The sequence below is a fragment of the Prionailurus viverrinus genome, chromosome B4, assembly GCF_022837055.1.
Source record: "Prionailurus viverrinus isolate Anna chromosome B4, UM_Priviv_1.0, whole genome shotgun sequence".
NCBI classification, from domain to species: Eukaryota; Metazoa; Chordata; class Mammalia; order Carnivora; family Felidae; genus Prionailurus; species Prionailurus viverrinus.
Window position 1 is genome coordinate 60780892 of NC_062567.1, and position 18521 is coordinate 60799412.

Sequence of the window (18521 nt, forward strand, 5' to 3'; positions counted from 1 at the left end):
CGAAGTCAGACACTTCACCGTCTGAGCTGCATAGGCACCCCAAAAGTAAGCTCCTGATGTTGATCCTGCAGCCTTGTTTTCTCCTACACTTTTTCTAATCCCAGTTAAGGGCATCTCCATTTGCAGTGAGGCCTTCTCTAGCTAACCCATTTATAATTGCAGTCCTTCTCCAAGTGGCCCAATCATACTTTCAGTCTCTCTTCTTTGCTTGTTATTGTTATCTAAGTATAATGTGTATTACTTCTCCCGTTCACTATTTAACTCCTTCATTAGAAAACAAATTCCCCCCCCCAAAAAAAAGAGAATATAAATCCCATAACAGCAGGAATTTGATGTGTATGTATGTTTAAAATGCTATATGCAGGGGTGCCTGTGTGGCTCAGTCAGTTAAGTGTCCAACTTCAGCACAGGTCATGATCTCAAGGTTCATGAGTTTGAGCCCCGCATCGGGCTCTGTGCTGATGGCTTGGAGCCTGGAGCCTGGAGCCTCCTTCAGATTCTGTGTCTCCCTCTCTCTGTCCCTCCCCCAATCATTCTGTCTCTCACTCTCAAAAATAAACATTTAAATTTTTTAAAATGCTATATGCAAAAAAATAAATAATTTAAAAAATAAATAAAATGCTGTATGCCCGTATCTTAAAGCAATGACTTAAGTAATGCTTACAATGAGTAGTCAATGAAACCTTGCCTTCTATTATTTTTGAGTGTCTTAAGAATACTTCCCTTTCCTAAGTTCATAAATGCATTCTGTATTTCCTCTAAAAATTTTATTTCTCCTTTTTCGTTTAGGCTTTTATGCCAAGAACGGATTTTTCTGTATGGTTTTCTTGAACCTTAAAAAAAACTGTTTTTTAAACCTCTTCTGGATAACCAGTTGCCCAGCAGGAGTATTTTTACTACTTACTTAATGGTTTTGGTTTATCCCTCTACTTTCTGAAATCACTTACCACTCAGTATTAAGATTCTGTAATAACAAAGCAAAACAAAGTATCAACCCCACAGTTTTATTTGTAAAGAACAAAGCATGAAAAGTCATATTTAAATGTACTCCAAAACCTGAAAAACCCACGTCAGTTTCTCTGATATGTATGTTAAAGTGCTTGATATCACAATACTCTTTAAATTTTATATTATGTTCAGATGAGAAAAAAAAAATCCAGTTCTGATGCATTGTTAACAATACAAAGAAACACAATATAATTTAAATGCAGAAATGTTCATTTTTTAAAAAAAGATACACAGGGTACATTTACACACGGCTCAAGTGTAACATAGAAGGATTTTTCTATGTTTAACACCCTCAGCTGATTGACAACAGGAACTCCTTACCATACCTCTCTGCTGTGAACAAGGTTTGGAACAGACTGGAGCCACACACAAATTCATTCAGGAAATTGGATCAAGCATGATTCCCTCCCACATAACCCAAGGATGCCCTGGATTCCTTTAGATGAGGAGAAATTTTTTGATATATATTTTTGTCCCTCTGGTGTCAACTGCTCAATGTGATACATTTCTGGAGCTAATCTTTATTCTGTCCTTGAGAGGATGATCAGCTCCAGGAAGATCTGGGACAATGCATTTCTTCTTGGATTCCTCTGATCATCAGTACCCTCTTCAAAACAGGTTGGAAATCCAAGAGATTTGTAAATGTATTTTAATAGGAATAAAGGACCTAGAAGTTTATTATTCGTTTCTGTCTCTTTTTAAAGCTAAATGGTAACGTAACAAATGCTTAGGAAAGAAACAGGGACTTCAAAAGAAACTGATGACTGGGAAACAGGATTCATTTTATAAAAGTAGAGAGGAGGCCACGACTCCATTCTCAATGAAGGTATGTTAATACTGAAATATAAATAGCTAAGGTTCAAATTGTCCCTTCAACATGTTGAAAAGGATAGCTTCTGTAAACCTCACAGAGAAAATACAATACTCAAAGTGAAAATCTACTGAAAAATCATAATTCTTAGCAGAAAGAAGATATTTCGATTAAGAGCTACACTTTCAATGCTGTCAAATAAATATTTCCCTGGGGATCTGAGGTCCACATCTGTTGCCTCCTGTTTCAAAATATCTTAGAGGCATCAACATATACTACACACAAACTGTTACGTATAGTTTCTACCTCTCTTTCACTTACATTTACATACAACAGTGCTTTATTCCAAAAAAAGGAGATACAAGCAATTCAGTATTTCCCCTGTATCATTCATCATTCATGTAGTGTGACAGAAGCTCATTAAAATGATTTTTTAAAAAGGCATGTTAAAGTAAATGTCACAGGGTCACAAAGATTCAAAAATGTCTGCAACATTTAAAATAAATTTTAGAGGGCAACTGCAGACTCTTGCAAGGTTTAGGTTTCTTATATCAGATTCTTGCTCCCAGTGGGAAAGGGGAGGGAGAGGGCGCCTTGGGAAGCCTTGCTTTTGTTCTCTATAAGGCCCATTTTACCCCAACTGGAATGGCACTTTATGCTACTCCACGCTGAGCCTCAGTCGTTTTTATGGCATTGGTGAGCCCCAACCAGGGCACCGCTTGTAGGGCCTCACACGTATTACCAACAAGTGTAATGCCGCTGTCAGAAAGGCTGACATTAGGAGTTTCAGGACATTTGGAAAACACTTGGAAATTAGATGTTTCAGGAGGTAATATTTTTGGCAATTTAGTTTTAAAATAATTTCCTCTTAAGCTATTATTATGTGAAAATACTAATTATGGTTCCAGGCATTACTTTTAATTTATTCTGAGGAAAAAAAAATTACAAAGTTGATTTTTACTTACTTTAACTTTGAGGTGTAATTATATAAAGCAATATACTGATTTAAAAAATTAATATAGCAAAAAGGATACCTCTAAATAGGTACGGTCCTTCCAAAAGTCGGTTATGTACATTCATTCTAAAGGTTCTGCTACTGTCCTGCTCAAAATATTCTGGTATTGGCTTAGGGACAGTTATAAGCCACATAAGAGAGAAGTCTTATTTCTTTAGAATAATTTCCTTGCGGCCTCAAACTCTGCTTAAGCATCCTTTTTATTAATCAATTTGGATCGTAAGGACTTTTTGTTGTTTCCGAATATTAAATTTCTTCTGAAAGGTCAAGATTTACCATCACTGGCAATACTCAAAAGAATGGACTGTAGGCCATTCAGATGGCTCAGAAGGAGGTCCCCACATGTTTGGAGTCCTGGCTGTATCACTGGAATAAGTATATGGGCTCCTGATGTGACCAATTCAAAGGGCTCAGCACTCTAGAAGATGTGTCAGTTCTGGTGTGACTATTTCTTGTGAAAGTGGTCATTCCCATTGTTATGGTCCTATCACACAGAGTGGGATAAAACTTTACATATAATTTATTTTTGGGTATTACTTTTAATGTAATGGTTTTATTCATAGGCCCCAAATCCAATTTTGCTCCCAGTTTTTATAACATGTAATTCTCAACCACTTCAGAACCATTTGTTAAAAAGAATGTTAATCCTTATAAATGCTTATTATAAATGGATAGTAATATTTGTATCCTACTTGCTTGGGTGTATGAATAAAGATCCAGGGGTAAAAAGACTTAATATGAATGCCTCGGAGCTCAGTGTCACGCAGTCTTGGTGTAATAAAAAACATGAGTTCTAGACTCTGTTGTCACTGACCAGCTGTGGGGTAAGTATTTAACCTCTCCGATCCTCAAGTGTTCCCATCTGTAAAATGGTCACTCAATGCTAGCCTGCTCACCTAAGTCATCCTTCGGCTGCCCAGAGTGTGCCAGAAGCATGGTCTTATGAGGAAGGTAATAAGAATAAAACCCTGCCCTGATCATTCAGTGGTTTCTGATCACGGCAACACAAGAACCTGTGTGAAATGGGTTCTGGACGTCTCCCATAATAGACTTTCCATGATCCTGGAAGAGCTGCGTTGTTACGCAGACACACTTTTGACTCAGGCGAACAAATCTCCAGTCTACCCAAGTCACCCAAAAACCTGTTCTTAAACCCTTCGTGGGTCTCTAAATGTGGCCTTCAACTCCCCGTTCCTCCTCAAATACTAAGTTAGATATTAAAAGGGGATGTGCCTTGGTCGCCTGGCTGAATACAGTGCTTGATAAGGGAGTGAGGCACTTGTTCATTAGTTTCTTCCTTCAGGAAAGAAGAGCAACAATACTGGTGGCTAAAGCCCAGGACCCTCAAGATCATACGGGGGTCCTGAGAGGCCATGGCTTTGCTTCTCAGCCACAACTGGGAACAAAACCCGGCGCAGTGCTGGGGCAATTTCACTGCTAACAATGTGCAAATGCCTAATTGGTTACAGGACCTACCATAAACGAAGTCTTAAGGTAACTAGCTAATACCACGTTTATTTAACTTCCTTATAAAATACCCAACTGGAAAGTTACTCACAATGTTTGGTCTTTCAAAACTGTCGCCTCTGGTTCTGCTCCCATTTTGTCAGTCTATGCTGTACTGGCTTTTACCTTCTCTGGGCCAGTTGTTTTACATTTATTACCCCTTCTTAGAAAAGGAACATAAAACTTGCCCTGAAACACCCAGAAAGGGTTCATTCTTTCTCTTTCCCTCTGTTATTTGCATTATCATGGTCAACAAATACTTTCACAAAAACATTCCAAGCTACACCAAGCCCTCCTCCTTCTTAGACATTCCTTCCATTTCCTGAGAGGGGGATGGGCACAGGAAGGGGGGGAGGTGACTGGAACCTAACAAAGACAGGGTTTGAGATTATCCTTGAGGTAAGAACTGCTGCAGGGCGTAGATGGCCAAATTATAAGTGCAGAATCAAACTGCCGTTTGCAGTTCTTATAACTGTAAGACCAACACTTTGAAATTCACATCTCCTCAAAGTACCTCACATAACAAGAATAAAAATGCCAAGAATGAAGTTAGTCTAGGCTAATCTTTCCAAAGTGTAAAGAAGTGATAATCCTACAATTTAACATACTTCTCAGGGCTTTGTGTGTTCTCTTTCCAGTTTAGCCAAGCTCCTGGGGTCCAGTATTTAAAATATTTGAACTGTATCTTTATCTTGTGCCGACGGAAAAAGATTTTCCAAAAGACTGGAGAAGTGACTCAATTCAAATGTATGAAACCAATTGTAACTTAAAATATAGAAGTGAGGACTATCACATACAGTAGGTAAAGCTGTTTACATTCACAATACAAAGGATCAGACACACCAGGATGGATGGCTACGACATAACAATGCATTCTGGGTTCCTTTGTGATACCTGGAGGGAAAAAATAAGCCCGACTGGGTTGCACTGTAATTACGTGTTTACTGGCTTCTTCCTGGCTAGCACCACTCTTTCCCTCCCAACTCCCAATGTGGTTAAGCTACTTATGTTAAGTCACAGGAATATTCAATCTAAGAAAAGTATCTTATTAGAGTAATATAATTTCTTAAAGAAGATAGCATATTTACACACATCTAACACATGAAAATACTCTATTTTATACTAAATTCCAGGTTCAAATGAACTACAATACAGCATTTTGCCTTGTCTGTAGTGTGAGGATTGTTCAAATTGGGGAATATGGTGTGTTGCCCCCTGCAGTGACTCACTACCTTATCAGACAAGTCCAAATCGGTCCCCATAGTTGGGGAAGGTTCAGGAGCAAGGGGTCTGGACTGAGAGCTTCTAGCCAGTTGGGTTACACATCCACTCCTTTGATGAGTGATCCTTCCAAGACTATGGTGAAGTCCTGAATGGTCTGCAGAATGCGGATGAGAGAGTTGACAGTCATGCGGTCTCGCAGGAGGGCACTCTCCTCATACATTCGGGTAATGGCAGGACATTCGGCTAAGAGTGGGATCCACTGTGGGAGCAGGCGATCCCTACAGAGTCAAAGAGAAAGAAGTCCTGAGCCCTGCCCATCTTGCTGCAGAACAACACACGTTAGAACTTTCAATGGGAAGGCATAGGACTGGATGGAGCAAAATCCAGCCAAGTTCTCAGGTCAGCAGAGGAGAAACCAAATTCAAGATTTTGGAAATTTGCTGGTTAAAAAGATACAGTAATGATACAGTGTTAATGGGAAAACCCAAGAGACTGAAAATAAGTTTGGGCAAATTGGCCAGAAGGACCTACCCACATTAAAGAGATTCTCTATTCTGATTTAACACTTAAAAAAAAAAAGAGGCAGAAAGTCATTTTGTATCTCTTTTTTACAGGGGTGTTACTCAGACATCTGTGGCAAGGCATGCCAAAGTACGCTGACCCTTTGGGAAGAAAGACTGCATTAAATAGTCAGGATTAGCATTAAAAAAAAAAACTCATACAACGTAACAAGGAACAAAAGGAAAGAAAAACATTAAGTGGATTTTACAAACCAAAAGAGGGGTTGCATTGGTCTAATAAATCAGAACAAGAGATAAAAGGAGATAAGGATCATGTTTAAAAGGAATTTTAAAAGCATAGCTGAAACTGGGCCCTTTTATTAAGAAGAAATATAGAACTTAGTTTTATAAACCAGTTCTTTCAGGAGGACATCTCAACCTTCAGTGTGTCCTGATTAACCTCTGACATTAGTTACCTGCCACTAAATATCTAAGACATCCTTATCGAGCATCTCTCAATATGCCTTTTGTTTTTTTTAAAGTTTATTATTTTTTTTGTAGTAATCTCTACACCCAACCTCAGGCTCAAACTCATGACCCCGAGATCAAGAGTCACATGCTCTTCTGACTGAACTAGTAGCCAGGAGCCCCTCGATATGCCTTTCATGATAAAAGCAGTCATAACTAGGCCTGCCAATCTCCTGTTGGGGCTCTAGGTCTGTAGAAAAAAAAAAAAAAAACACATTACACAGATAACTTAAAAAAAATCTTGTTCTAAAGGCCTACATGTTTCATTTCTTATAATTCTGACAGCTGTTTAAAAATTAATGGATTGTAAAGCTCCTATGCGTCATTTTCAAAAAATAAAGGGGTAGGGAATGGTCAAAGAGAAGACTTTATATACTTAAGAATTATTTATATCATATGAATTCTACAATGTTATTAAATTTAAAACAACATGGTGAAAAAATTAAAAAAAAAAAAAAAAAAGAAAAAACCAACAACATGGTGCTATAGATACACAACACAAACCCTACACAGTAAATATGCGTATGTGTGTCAAATTCCTTACCAAACTACCCATTACGTATCTACCCACCTTTGGAGCCAGTGTAGTGTAATGGTTGAGAGCTTGGGCACTCAAGTGAGACTGGGTATGAATCTTGGCTCTGCTTCTTTCTAGCTGTGTGACCTTGGGAAGCTTTGTTAACTCGGCTGTACCTTATACATCTGTACAGTGCTACTTCATGTATTGTGGTGGGGAAGTGATAGGAGGATTAAATGAGTACTTAGCATGGTGTCAATACACAGCAAGTACCCAATAAACATAGTTTCATAATAAAAATTGCAATGAAAGGAGCCCATAGGAGAGCTTTGGAAGGGGCATGATCTGAGGCAGCCCCTCCTGGACTTTTGTTCAAAACATAATAAAGATAGGGAAAGTCAAGAACTGGCTTTATACCGTGTTCCAAGGCAAACTAAAATCTGGAATTTGCCGTCCTTTCCAATGTTCCTGGGTGCAGTATTAATAGCATTTACATAGTGGCAGAAGGTTTTGCAGGATGATTTCTGAATAAGGACATCGTCTTCATTGTCTAGAATCTGGTCAGTGGTTTCAAAATAAGCAACCGCTTTCTCTGGGGAAGGAAGTCAGAATCATATCACAATACACATTAATACTTCATACACAGAAAGATTAATCACTTAGTTTATTCTGGAAACACACTAATGGTGCTTTGCATTAGAGCCAGTCTGGAAACCAAAATCATTACTTTATCACTGATTTCATGATGAATTCTAGAGGTCCATGTTTCCTGGTGGAACGATATGCTCCGGGAGTTTATTTTCTAATCTAGACTGCATTCCAGAAGGGTGCAAAGTTTACTCTCTTTAGAATACCTTCAAGCAATGGAAACTGGCAAAAAAGAAAAACAGATGGACTCCTCGGTCAAGACTGGAACCTTCTAGGAGTAGCTAGCAAATACATGGTAGCCATCGAGATGTGCCCTCTGTTCTAGTTATACAGTGGCTGGCTGACATTTTGCAATGAAATCCTTGAAATGGAACTGACTCAAGAAATCTGAGGAAGAGATATGTATACATATATTAGAAACAGGAGTAGTAAGATTCTGGGCATTCCAAAAGAAAAAAAAAATCACTCCTGGAGGCCTAGCTCTGTTAACCTTTTCTTTGTCTAAAAACTCTAAGTTGGATAAAACCAACCACTTCATCTAGACTATATTTACAAGACACAAAATGATTAATCACCCCTTTAAGAAAACTGGGAATTCTAGAAGAACCGCATTACAAAGCTTATTTAGCAAGCTAGAGTGGTACAATGCAACAGAACTTTCTGTGATGGATGAAATGTTCTGTGTCTGCAAGGTTCCATTTGGTAGCTACTAGGTAAGGCAGGTGTGACTAACGAAGTGAATTTTAAATCTAATTTAAATTAAATAAATTTAAATAGCCACACAGTAGCTATGGTAGTGGTTATCATACTGGATAACATAAAGCTAGAGTAATCCCTTTAAAACAAAACAGAGGTTATTTTATGTCATTTATTCCTTAGCTCAAAGCCTTCCGATGACTTCTTATTTCAATCATGATAAAGACCCAACTCCTTGCAAAGGTCTAGAAGGCCCTGAAGCTCCTGGCTCTGGCAGTACACAGCCCTCTCCCCCAGTATCCTCTTACTCTGCCCCACTCGCACTACACTTGCTACTCCATGCAATGGCCAAGCACACTCCAAGCTTGGGGCCTCTGCCCTGGCAGTTCTCTCAGCCTGGAGTGCTCTCTCCCAGATATTCATATGGCTCAATTCCTCACTTCCTTAAAGTCTTTGCTCAAATATCACCTGGTCCACAAAGCGTATAATCACCCCACTTAAAAAAGCACTCTTCACTCCATTTCCTTTCACTTTACTATTTTTTTTCCCAGATCAACCATCACTTTCTAACATACCAGCTGAACTGCATACTTGTTATGTTTTTGTGTTTTATCTGTGTTCCTGTCCCCACCAGAATGTAAGTTTGCCAACCAAAGGAATTTTTGTTTTGTTTACTTATATCTCAACGTGTATCTTTTTTTTTCAAAGTAGGCTCCACACTCAATCTAGGCCTGAACTCATAACCCCAAGATCGGGAGCTGCATACTCTACCGCCTCAATGTGTATCTTGAGCATCTCGAACAGTGAGTGTCTGGAATATTACGGACACTATAATATTTGTCGACTGAATGAAAAGCAAAGAGAGTGCTAATTTGATGTTTTTTTTTAAAAACATACTCCCTTGTCACTAACCCTTATTTGCTTAAATTCCTGGGTCTTCTAGTTTTCTAAGAAACATTTCAGTGCCTTTATAGTAACATACACCTGTTTTAATTTACCTATGAAGTCCCAGATGAAGACATTCTTGTGAAAGATGCGGGCAGATTTGAAGCCATGGTGGAAGACTTGTTCAAGTGCCACAACCAGGCCATTTTCTCCACACAGCAACACCGTGAGGCTTCCTCTCTGTGGAACAAAACACACAGTGCCAAAGAATAATCTGCTGCACCTACGTTTAAGAAATATACTAGAGAAGGAGCATGTGAGTGGCTCAATTGGATGTCCGACTTCGGCTCAGGTCATGATCTCTCGGCTCATGAGTTCGAGCCCCACATCAGGCTCTCTGCTGTCAGTGTGGAGCCTGCTTCGGATCTTCTGTCCCTCCCCGCCCTCTCACTCATTCATTCATTCATAAACAAACAAATAAAGAAAAAAAGAAAAACACTAGAGAAAAGGGTGTTGAAGGTAGCTATGAAGTATGTTCTTGTAGCTACTAGAAAGCTTACAAATAAAAACATACCCTCTACTGTATGTATCATGTATAAAAGTGGCTTTAAAATCATATATATATATGTATAATTTTTTTTTAAGTAGAAGTAGACTTCATGCCCACTGTGGAGCCCAATGCAATGCTTAAACTCATGACCCAGAGATCAAACAGGAGTTGAGATCAGGAGTCAAATGCAACACTTCAATGACTGAGCCACCCAGGTGCCCCTAAAATCCTATACATTAAGTTTGACAGATGATCATACCTCTTTTTCAGGTTTATGAAAATGCTTCACAATATTGTTTACAGCTTCCCCAATTCCTTCTTGGATCTGTCCAGCATTGGGTTCTGAAAAAATAATGAACAGCGGCTGAATTCTCATGCAAGGGAAATACACCAAAGTACTATGGGATATCAACTGTGTCCACCCATGCAGGAAATGCTTCACTACAGAGGATGGCTTGTCAGGCGCTCCATGAAACTTGTCTCAGGTCAGTCTGGCCAAGGGGAGGCATCTTGGCACAAAGGAATTGTGATTCCTAGATTCCAATTCCAACCTTACCATTGCAATCTATAACCTTGGTTAAATGTCTAACTTCTGAGTTTGAATTTCCTCAATTTAAAATAGGGAAAACATATACCTCATGGGTCACTGGGAAAAGTGAATGAGATATTGCAGGTGTAAATAACCTGGCATGGTACTTGTCACAAAGTGCTAGCAAGCTCCTGGATCTGAGGAGTGAGGTGGAAAGACCCATGGCATCATTCCAGGTACCCCCTTATCCTACTTAACTCTTGAGTTCCTTAGTGGGCACAGACCAAGGTTTGTGAAGCTCTGAATGGCTAACCTGAAATCTGTGTTTTTGCTACTGTGTTTAAAGTAAAGGGAAGATGCCAGGTACACTGAGGCACCCAAAGCCCAGAACAGCTTCCCTTTCTGGCTATTTAGTCTATCTGGGTACTGCTTCATTCTCCCGGCCTGCACTTGCTCAGGTCTTGTTTTTAAGGGAGACCTTGGTGGGCTGCCTGAATGGGATCTAAACGGCCTTTGCCTCCCCAAACCCAAGAATGGTTAAAAAGAGATATTAAACACATTTTATCTAGGGACAGAAGTAGGTAACACAAAGTTTAAGTATTTGGTACTTTCTTGTGGTGATTAACTCTTACGTTTACATATCACACCATAAAGGACAAACTACACATTCTATTGTTTAAGAATCTTTGAATTCAGGGTTCCTGGGTGGCTCAGTCAGTTAAGCAGCTGACTTCAGCTCAGGTCATGATTTCTTGGTTCATGAGTTTGGGCCCCACATCGGGCTCTGTGCTGACAGAGTAGAGCCTGGAGCCTGCTTTGGATTATGTGTCTCTCTCTCTCTCTCTCTCTCTCTCTCTCTCTCTCTCTGTCCCTCCACCGCTTGCACTCTCTTTCTCTCTCAAAATAAATAAGTAAACCTTATAAAAAAAAAAAAAGGGATCTTGAATTCATACTGCTGGAGGATTTCTTGCATAAAACATTCTTCAGGTAAAACTCAAGTTTTTTTCTTTTCTTTTTAAAGTTTATTTATTTATTTTTGAGAGAGAGAGAGTGGAAAGGGGCAGAGAGAAAGGGAGACAGAGGATCTGAAGTCTGCACTGACAGCAGGAAGCCTGATGCAAGGCTCAAACTCACAAACGGCAAGATCATAACCTGAGCCAAAGTTGGATGCTTAACTGACTGAGCCACCCAGGTGCCCCCTCAGGTAAGTTTTTTCTATACCAATGCATAGAAATTGTTAAAATGAAGGACTGATACTGTGGCCTCTTCAGTTGCTACTAATTTTTTTTCCTTTCTCTGAATATTTTCTCTTTTTAAGAAAAAAATTTTGTTTTTGTTTTTATTGTTAAGTAACTTCTATGCCCAACATGGGGCTTGAACTCACAACCCGGAGATCAAGAGTCACATGCTTGGGGTGGCTAGGTGGCTCAGTAAGTTAAGCATTGGACTTCGGTTCAGGTCATGATCTCACTGTTCATGGGTTTGAGTCCCACATCGGGCTCTGTGCTGACAACTCAGAGCCCAGAGTCTGCTTCAGATTCTGTGTCTCCCTCTCTCTCTGGCCCTCTCCCACTCACACTCTCTCTCTCAAAAATAAATAAAACATTAAAAAAAAAGTCACATACTTTACTAAGCCAGCAAGGCACCCTGAGTATTTTCTCTTTTAAACATAAAAATCTAGGGGTGCCCTGGGTGGCTCAGTTAGTTAAGTGTCTGACTCGACTTTAGCTCACGTCATGATCTCACATCTGTGAGTTCAAGCCCCGCACTGGACTCTGTGCTGATGGTGCAGAGCCTGCTTGGGATTCTCTTTCCCGTTCTCTGCCCCTCCTCCACCTACTCTCTCTTTCTCAAAATAAATAAAAATAAACTTAAAAAATGAAGATCTATTCTGAAAAGTTTTTAAAAAATAAATGAATTACATATATACTTTTTATTATTTTTACATATTTATTATTTATTTTATTTTTATTTATTATTTATTTATTTTGAGAAAGAGAATGAGCAGGGGAGGGGCAGAGAGAGAAGGAGGGAGAGAGAATCCCAAGTAGGCTTGGATTCTGCACTATCAGTGCAGAGCCCAGTGCAGGGCTTAAACTCATTAACAGTGGGGCGCCTGGGTGGCGCAGTCGGTTAAGCGTCCGACTTCAGCCAGGTCATGATCTCGCGGTCCGTGAGTTCGAGCCCCGCGTCAGGCTCTGGGCTGATGGCTCGGAGCCTGGAGCCTGTTTCGGATTCTGTGTCTCCCTCTCTCTCTGCCCCTCCTCCGTTCATGCTCTGTCTCTCTCTGTCCCAGAAATAAACGTTGAAAAAAAAAAATTAAAAAAAAAAAATAAACTCATTAACAGTGATCTCTGAAATGAATGGTGACTTTAGCTGAAATCAAGAGTCGGATGCTTAACTGACCGATCCACCCAGGTGCCCCTATTTTGAAAACTTTCATTCATTATAAAATAGCCCTGTACTAATCAATAGTATTTTATTTTTAAAGACTTTATTTTATTTTATTATTTTTAAGTTTATTTATTTGAGAGAGAGAGAAAGAGAGAGAGCTCACAAGCAAGGGAGGGGCTGAGAGGGAGGGAGAAAGGGAATCCCAAGCATGTTCCACACTGTCAGTGCAGAGCCCGATGCAGGGCTTGAACCCACCAACCATGAGATCATGACCTGAACTGAAGTTGGGACACTTGATCAACTGAGCCACCCAGGTGCCCCATTTTATTTTATTTTTTTAAATGTTTATTTATTTCTTTTTGAGAGAGAGGGATAGAGAATCCCAAGCAGGCTCTGTACTATCAGCACAGAGCCTAACTCGGGGCTCAATCTCACGAACCATGAGATCATGATCTCAGCTGAAATCAAGAGAGGAATGCTTAACCAACTGAGCCACGCTGGGGCCCATAAAGATTTTATTTTTTAGTAATCTCTACACCCAACATGGCACTGGAACTTACAACGCCAAGATCCAGAACTGCATGATACAATGACTGAACCAGCCAGGTGCCTCTATTCAGTAATATTTTAAAATTGATTTAAAACTTTTAGTTCTCTAAATATCACCTTGCACACACGGTGAGAAAATGCCAGTTTCCCATCTCTGAATTTCAGGTTATTTAAAATTTTCTACTTATTGAGTAAGGAAAAGAAAATATGACCAAAAGTAGAGGATAAGACCTCTCAAAACAATAATACCCCATAAAACTGGGACTGTTTTAGACATTGTAATAATTAGGATAGGCTGAACTGAAATCTTTTAAGATCAGTCTTTTAAGTCAATTTAAGATTACATACAATAAATTTGCCAATTTTAAGTGTGCAATTTGATGAGCTTTGACAGATGTATAGTCATGCAACCACCACAATCATAACATAGAAAAGTTCCATCAACCCAAAAGGTTCCCCTGTGTCCTTTTCCATCAATCCCCTTCCCCAGCTCTTATCTCCTAGCAACTGCTGTTCTGCTTTCTATCATTATTATACTGCCTTTTCTAGAACTTAATATAAATGGAACCGTATAGGATCTAGCCTTTTGTGTCTGTTCTCTTTCACTTACTTAGTATAACGCTTCTGAGTTTTACCCATGTTGTTAGATGTATCAACAGTTTGCTCGTTTTTATATATTGCCAACTAGTACCCCACTGAATACATGTAGCACATTCTGCTTATCCACTCCCCAGGTGGTGGATTTTGGTGTTGTTTCCATCTTGGCTATTATGAATAAAGCTCCCAGGGACATCTGAATACAAGTCTTAGTGTAGATACATGTATTCATTTCTCTCCAGTAAATATTCAGGAGTGGGATTCTGTGTCAAGTGTATGCTAAGTGTATGTATGTCTTTATAAGAAACTGCCAAACTGTTTTTCTTTTGCATTCTCACTAGCAATGTCCAAGCATTCCACTGCTCTCCATCTTCACCAATATTTGGTATTATCAGTCTTTGTAATTTTTGTTTTTCCAGTGTGTGTGGTGTGAATTTTACTTCTGAAGGCAACAAGGAAGTATGAATCAGGGGAATAATTTGAGAAAGAATAAGGGGGATTTTTAGACTATATCATTCTAATATTAATATATCACTATGTGCTAATAAATGGATAGGGACTAAAAACATCTAGGGAAACTTCTTTGTTAAGTAAACTAAGGACCTCTCAGGTACCCTTGTTATTCTACTTATGGTTTTATTGTCTATGGCTAAAATAAAACCACTTCACTGATAAACTTCCGTAATTTTTCATTAAATCATACTGCCTCTGTATTAGTTTTTTGTGGCTGCTATAATAGATTATCGCAAACTTGGTGACTTAAAACAACAGAAATCTATTCTGTCATAGTTCTGGAGGTCCAGAAGTCAGAAATTATCACCAGGCAGAAATCAGGGCAGGGCCACACTCCCTCTGGAGGCTCTATGGAAGAGTATGCTCACGTCTTCAAGCTTCTGGTAGCTGCTGTCATTCTGTGGCTTGTGGCTGTTATCACTCCAATCTCTGCCGATACTGTCTTCTCTTGTGTGTTTCTAATTTCTGTCTGCCTCCCTCTTATAAGAATATATGTGACTGTACTTAGGGCCCATTCAGATAATCCAGAATAATCTTCCCATCCCAAGATCCTTAACTTAATAATTGAAAAGATTTTTTCAAAAAAAGTAACGTTACTGATTTTGGATTAGGATCTAATACCCTTGGGAGACATTATTCAGCCTAGTAAAGCCCACATTAGCATAAATTAGAAGTTTATGGTACTATTAAAAATGGCATATAAGCACAGCATCCTGTCCATAGAAATCACTCCTTTACATATTTTATCATTTCTGTAGGACGATGGGGGTAAGGAGAGGAATTTTTATATTTTTCTCTTAGAACAACGGGCTCTGGATAGCTAGATACGGCTCTCTGGGAATACTGTAATATAAGCTATCTTTATTCCTCATTTAGGGTTTTTTTTTTTTTTTTTTTTTTTTTTAAGTAGGCTTCATGCTCAGCTTTGAGCCCAACTTGGAGCCTGAACTCACAACCATGAGATCAAGACCTGAGATGAGATCAAGAGTCAGATGCTTAACCAAATGAGCTACCCAGGTGCCCCAGCTACCTTTTTTTCCCCCAAAGTACAATCTACCCCCAACATAGGGCTTGAACTCCAAGATCAAGAGTCATATACTCTACTGACTGAGCCAGCCAGATGCCCCTCCTCCTTTAAGTTTCAGTAAAAATATTATTTATTCATATTTTTATAGCTTAATTAGAACAGAGCACGCAGTTTTTAAACCTAAATTCTTCAGGCCTTTAATTATTTATTAATTCTTCCCTTATTTTTTCCCTTTTCTCTCCCCTCCTGTCTTTTAAGTTCCATTCGCCCAAATTAATTTTCTTCAGCTTTCTTCTTTTTAATCTTACCACAATTCATTAATGCAACAGTTTCCTGCAAAATGGCCCCAGATGATGCCTGCAACACCTGAGGCACACTGAAAATTTAACAAGGACAGTACTTACTGGTGGTTTTTCCTGTCAGTGAAGTGATGCTCAGTCTCCGAGCTGAGGTGGGGGATTTCTGCTGGGGTGGAGTCCGACACTGCTTTACCAGATCCTCATCAGCCACTGAGGTCATTAATTCCCCAATAAGGATTCTCTCCAGGCTTCCGTCATCAATGCCTTTCCCTAACCATCGTCCACATGGGAACCTTGTAGGTCAGAAAAACAACTTCTCAATCACCAGTACTTTACTAGTTTAATCAGAATTCTTTAAATGACATCATGGGTGAAACCCATCATTTTAGTGCCTATGGATTGTTTTTTAAATTTATGTTTTAAGATTTCAAACACACAGCAAGGTAGAGAGAATAGTATAAGAGATACCCATATTCTTATCACCTAGACTTAATGATTGGCCATATGCTTCTTTTTATTTTTTGTTGAAGTATTTAAAAATGTTTATTTATTTTGAGACAGTGTGAGTGGGGGAGAGGCATAGAGAGAGAGGGAGACAGAATCCCAAGTAAGCTCCAGCCTCTGAGCTTCAGCGCAGAGCCCGATTCGGGGCTCTATGTGAGATCATGACCTGAGTGGAAGTCAGATGCTTAACTGACTGAGCCACCCAGGCGCCTCTATTTTTTTGTTGAAGTATTTTAAAGTACATTGTGCATATAAGGACATTTCATTCCTAAAAACACTTCAGTATGAATCTCTGAAAAATAAAGACATTCTCTCTTATATAGCCACAAATTGTTATTGCACTAAACCAAATTAAAATGATTCAATATTTTCGCATACCTAGTCTATATTAAAATCCTGTGCTTAGATCTTCTGAGAAGAATATTTTCAAACTGGAAGTTAATTTGGGAGTTCAGTTATAGGAGAAAAGAGGAGAGTACTTCCAAAGAGGAGTGCCAGCTGTAACTAGTAGAGTCGAAAAGATCCTTTCCTTTCTACTAAATGAATTAGTTCAACCTTCTTTTTTTTTTTTTAATTAGAGATCACTCTTTGCCAACACTTGTGGACTAAGCATTAACAGCAAACATAATTTTTTTACCAGTTTTTTTGGGGGGCAATTTTGTATTCCATAAACAAAAGCAAAACCAAACAACCCAAAAAACTAAACTAAAATTCAGAAGGCAGGGAGAAAGCTTTAGAAAGAAAACAGTTCTTAAACCTCTTCTTGTCTGAAGAATCTCAAAGAGTTCTGATCTCCCAAGGACATTTACTTACCTGTAAGTATGTCCTGTGATCTCATTTCTGACCATGACACAATCCACTAGCCATTTGGCTAACAGTCCTGAGTTATCGTGACCAATCTGAACAGTGGTCAGCTTCCCCAAGTTCTGGCACTGTAGGAACAGGACCACAGGTTATTCAGTGCCTGATCTTACCGCCGCTACCTCTTAGCTTCAGTGATGGCACTTTGGTCCCATCTAATTTAATAATTACAGAGGACCCATCCTGCATAATGGGCTCTGCTTTGCACTAGAGAAATATATTCACATCTAAGGTATCCCATCTATTGAGAGAGGAGACATATGGACATTAACTATCAAATGAGGGGACTGTACAAGGTGCCAAACTAGAGATGTAAGCAAGTACTAGAAAAACACTGGAAAAGGAAAAATTATTTCTAGCTGGGGAACTCAGAACTTGTGCCTTTAGGATGAGAAGAATTTCAAGAAGTGGCAAAAGTAGGGGCGCCTGGGTGGCTCAGTCGTTTGAGTGTCTGACTTCGGCTCAGGTCATGATCTCACAGTTCGTGGGTTCGAGCCCTGCATCAGGCTCTGAGCTGACAGCTCAGAGCCTGGAGCCTGTTTCAAGTTCTGTGTCTCCCTCTCTGTCTGCTCCTCCCCCATTCATGCTCTATCTCTCCCTGTCTCTCAAAAACAAATAAAAGTTAACAAAAAAAAAAAAAAAAGAAGTGGCAAAAGGATGATATTTAGATTCAGTTACAGTGTGGTCAGGAAAACAACTATAGATATAAAAAAATCACGGACATGGCTATAATTCTGTTTCTAACAAATACTAAGGCAGAACTGACTTCAAACCTCATCTGCTAGAAGTCTTTGAAGCTATCATAAAACAAGTATAGTTATTAATGTCCTTCCTGGCCCTTGGTGGACAAGTACAAAAGAAAGCAATGAGGGGCGCCTGGGTGGCTCAGTCAGTTGAGACTTTGGCTCAGGTCATGATCTCATGGCTCCTGAGTTCGAGCCCCACACTGGGCTCTGTGCTGACAGCTCAGAGCCTGGAGTCTGCTTCGGCTTCTGTGTCTCCTTCTCTTGCTGTGCCCCTCCCTCATTCATGCTCTGTCTTTCTCTCAAGAATAAATAAAACATTAAAAAAAAAAAAAAAGAAAGCAATGATAACAGGACAGTAAAAATAAATGTCAATTAAAATCTGACTTTTAAACTCTGATAAAATATCACAGACCCCCCAACTGATTATGTATGGTTAGGAAGAGCAGAGCTATGAGTTCTTAAAGCCCTTCACTTGTTTGTATGAAGGTGAGAGAGAAGGCATCATAGCAATCCAGGTGAGGGAGGATGGCATCCTGAATTAGTTGTGGCAGGATAGATGGAAAAGGAGACAGATATGAGACAGCGTCTGGAAACAATAATGATGGGACTTATAT

General features: G+C 39.3%; 1 protein-coding gene across 6 annotated transcripts in view; it reads right to left on the reverse strand.

Annotated features, from left to right (window-relative positions):
• Window positions 1–988: 988 nt before the first annotated feature.
• DENND5B (DENN domain containing 5B) overlaps window positions 989–18521 on the reverse strand; it is a 198650-nt gene continuing 181117 nt past the window's right edge. For 5 of the 6 annotated variants that reach the window (XM_047866470.1, XM_047866467.1, XM_047866468.1 and 2 more), the window contains 6 exons: window positions 17114–17232; window positions 15902–16089; window positions 10148–10230; window positions 9452–9578; window positions 7527–7701; window positions 989–5842 (listed from right to left, as the gene is read on the reverse strand). In XM_047866470.1, coding sequence (XP_047722426.1) covers window positions 5659–5842; window positions 7527–7701; window positions 9452–9578; window positions 10148–10230; window positions 15902–16089; window positions 17114–17232 — 876 coding nt within the window. In that variant the 3' untranslated portion in view covers window positions 989–5658. Of the gene's footprint in view, window positions 5843–7526; window positions 7702–9451; window positions 9579–10147; window positions 10231–15454; window positions 15466–15901; window positions 16090–17113; window positions 17233–18521 lie in introns of those variants that run through there. The other variant, XR_007153926.1, reaches the window with a different exon arrangement.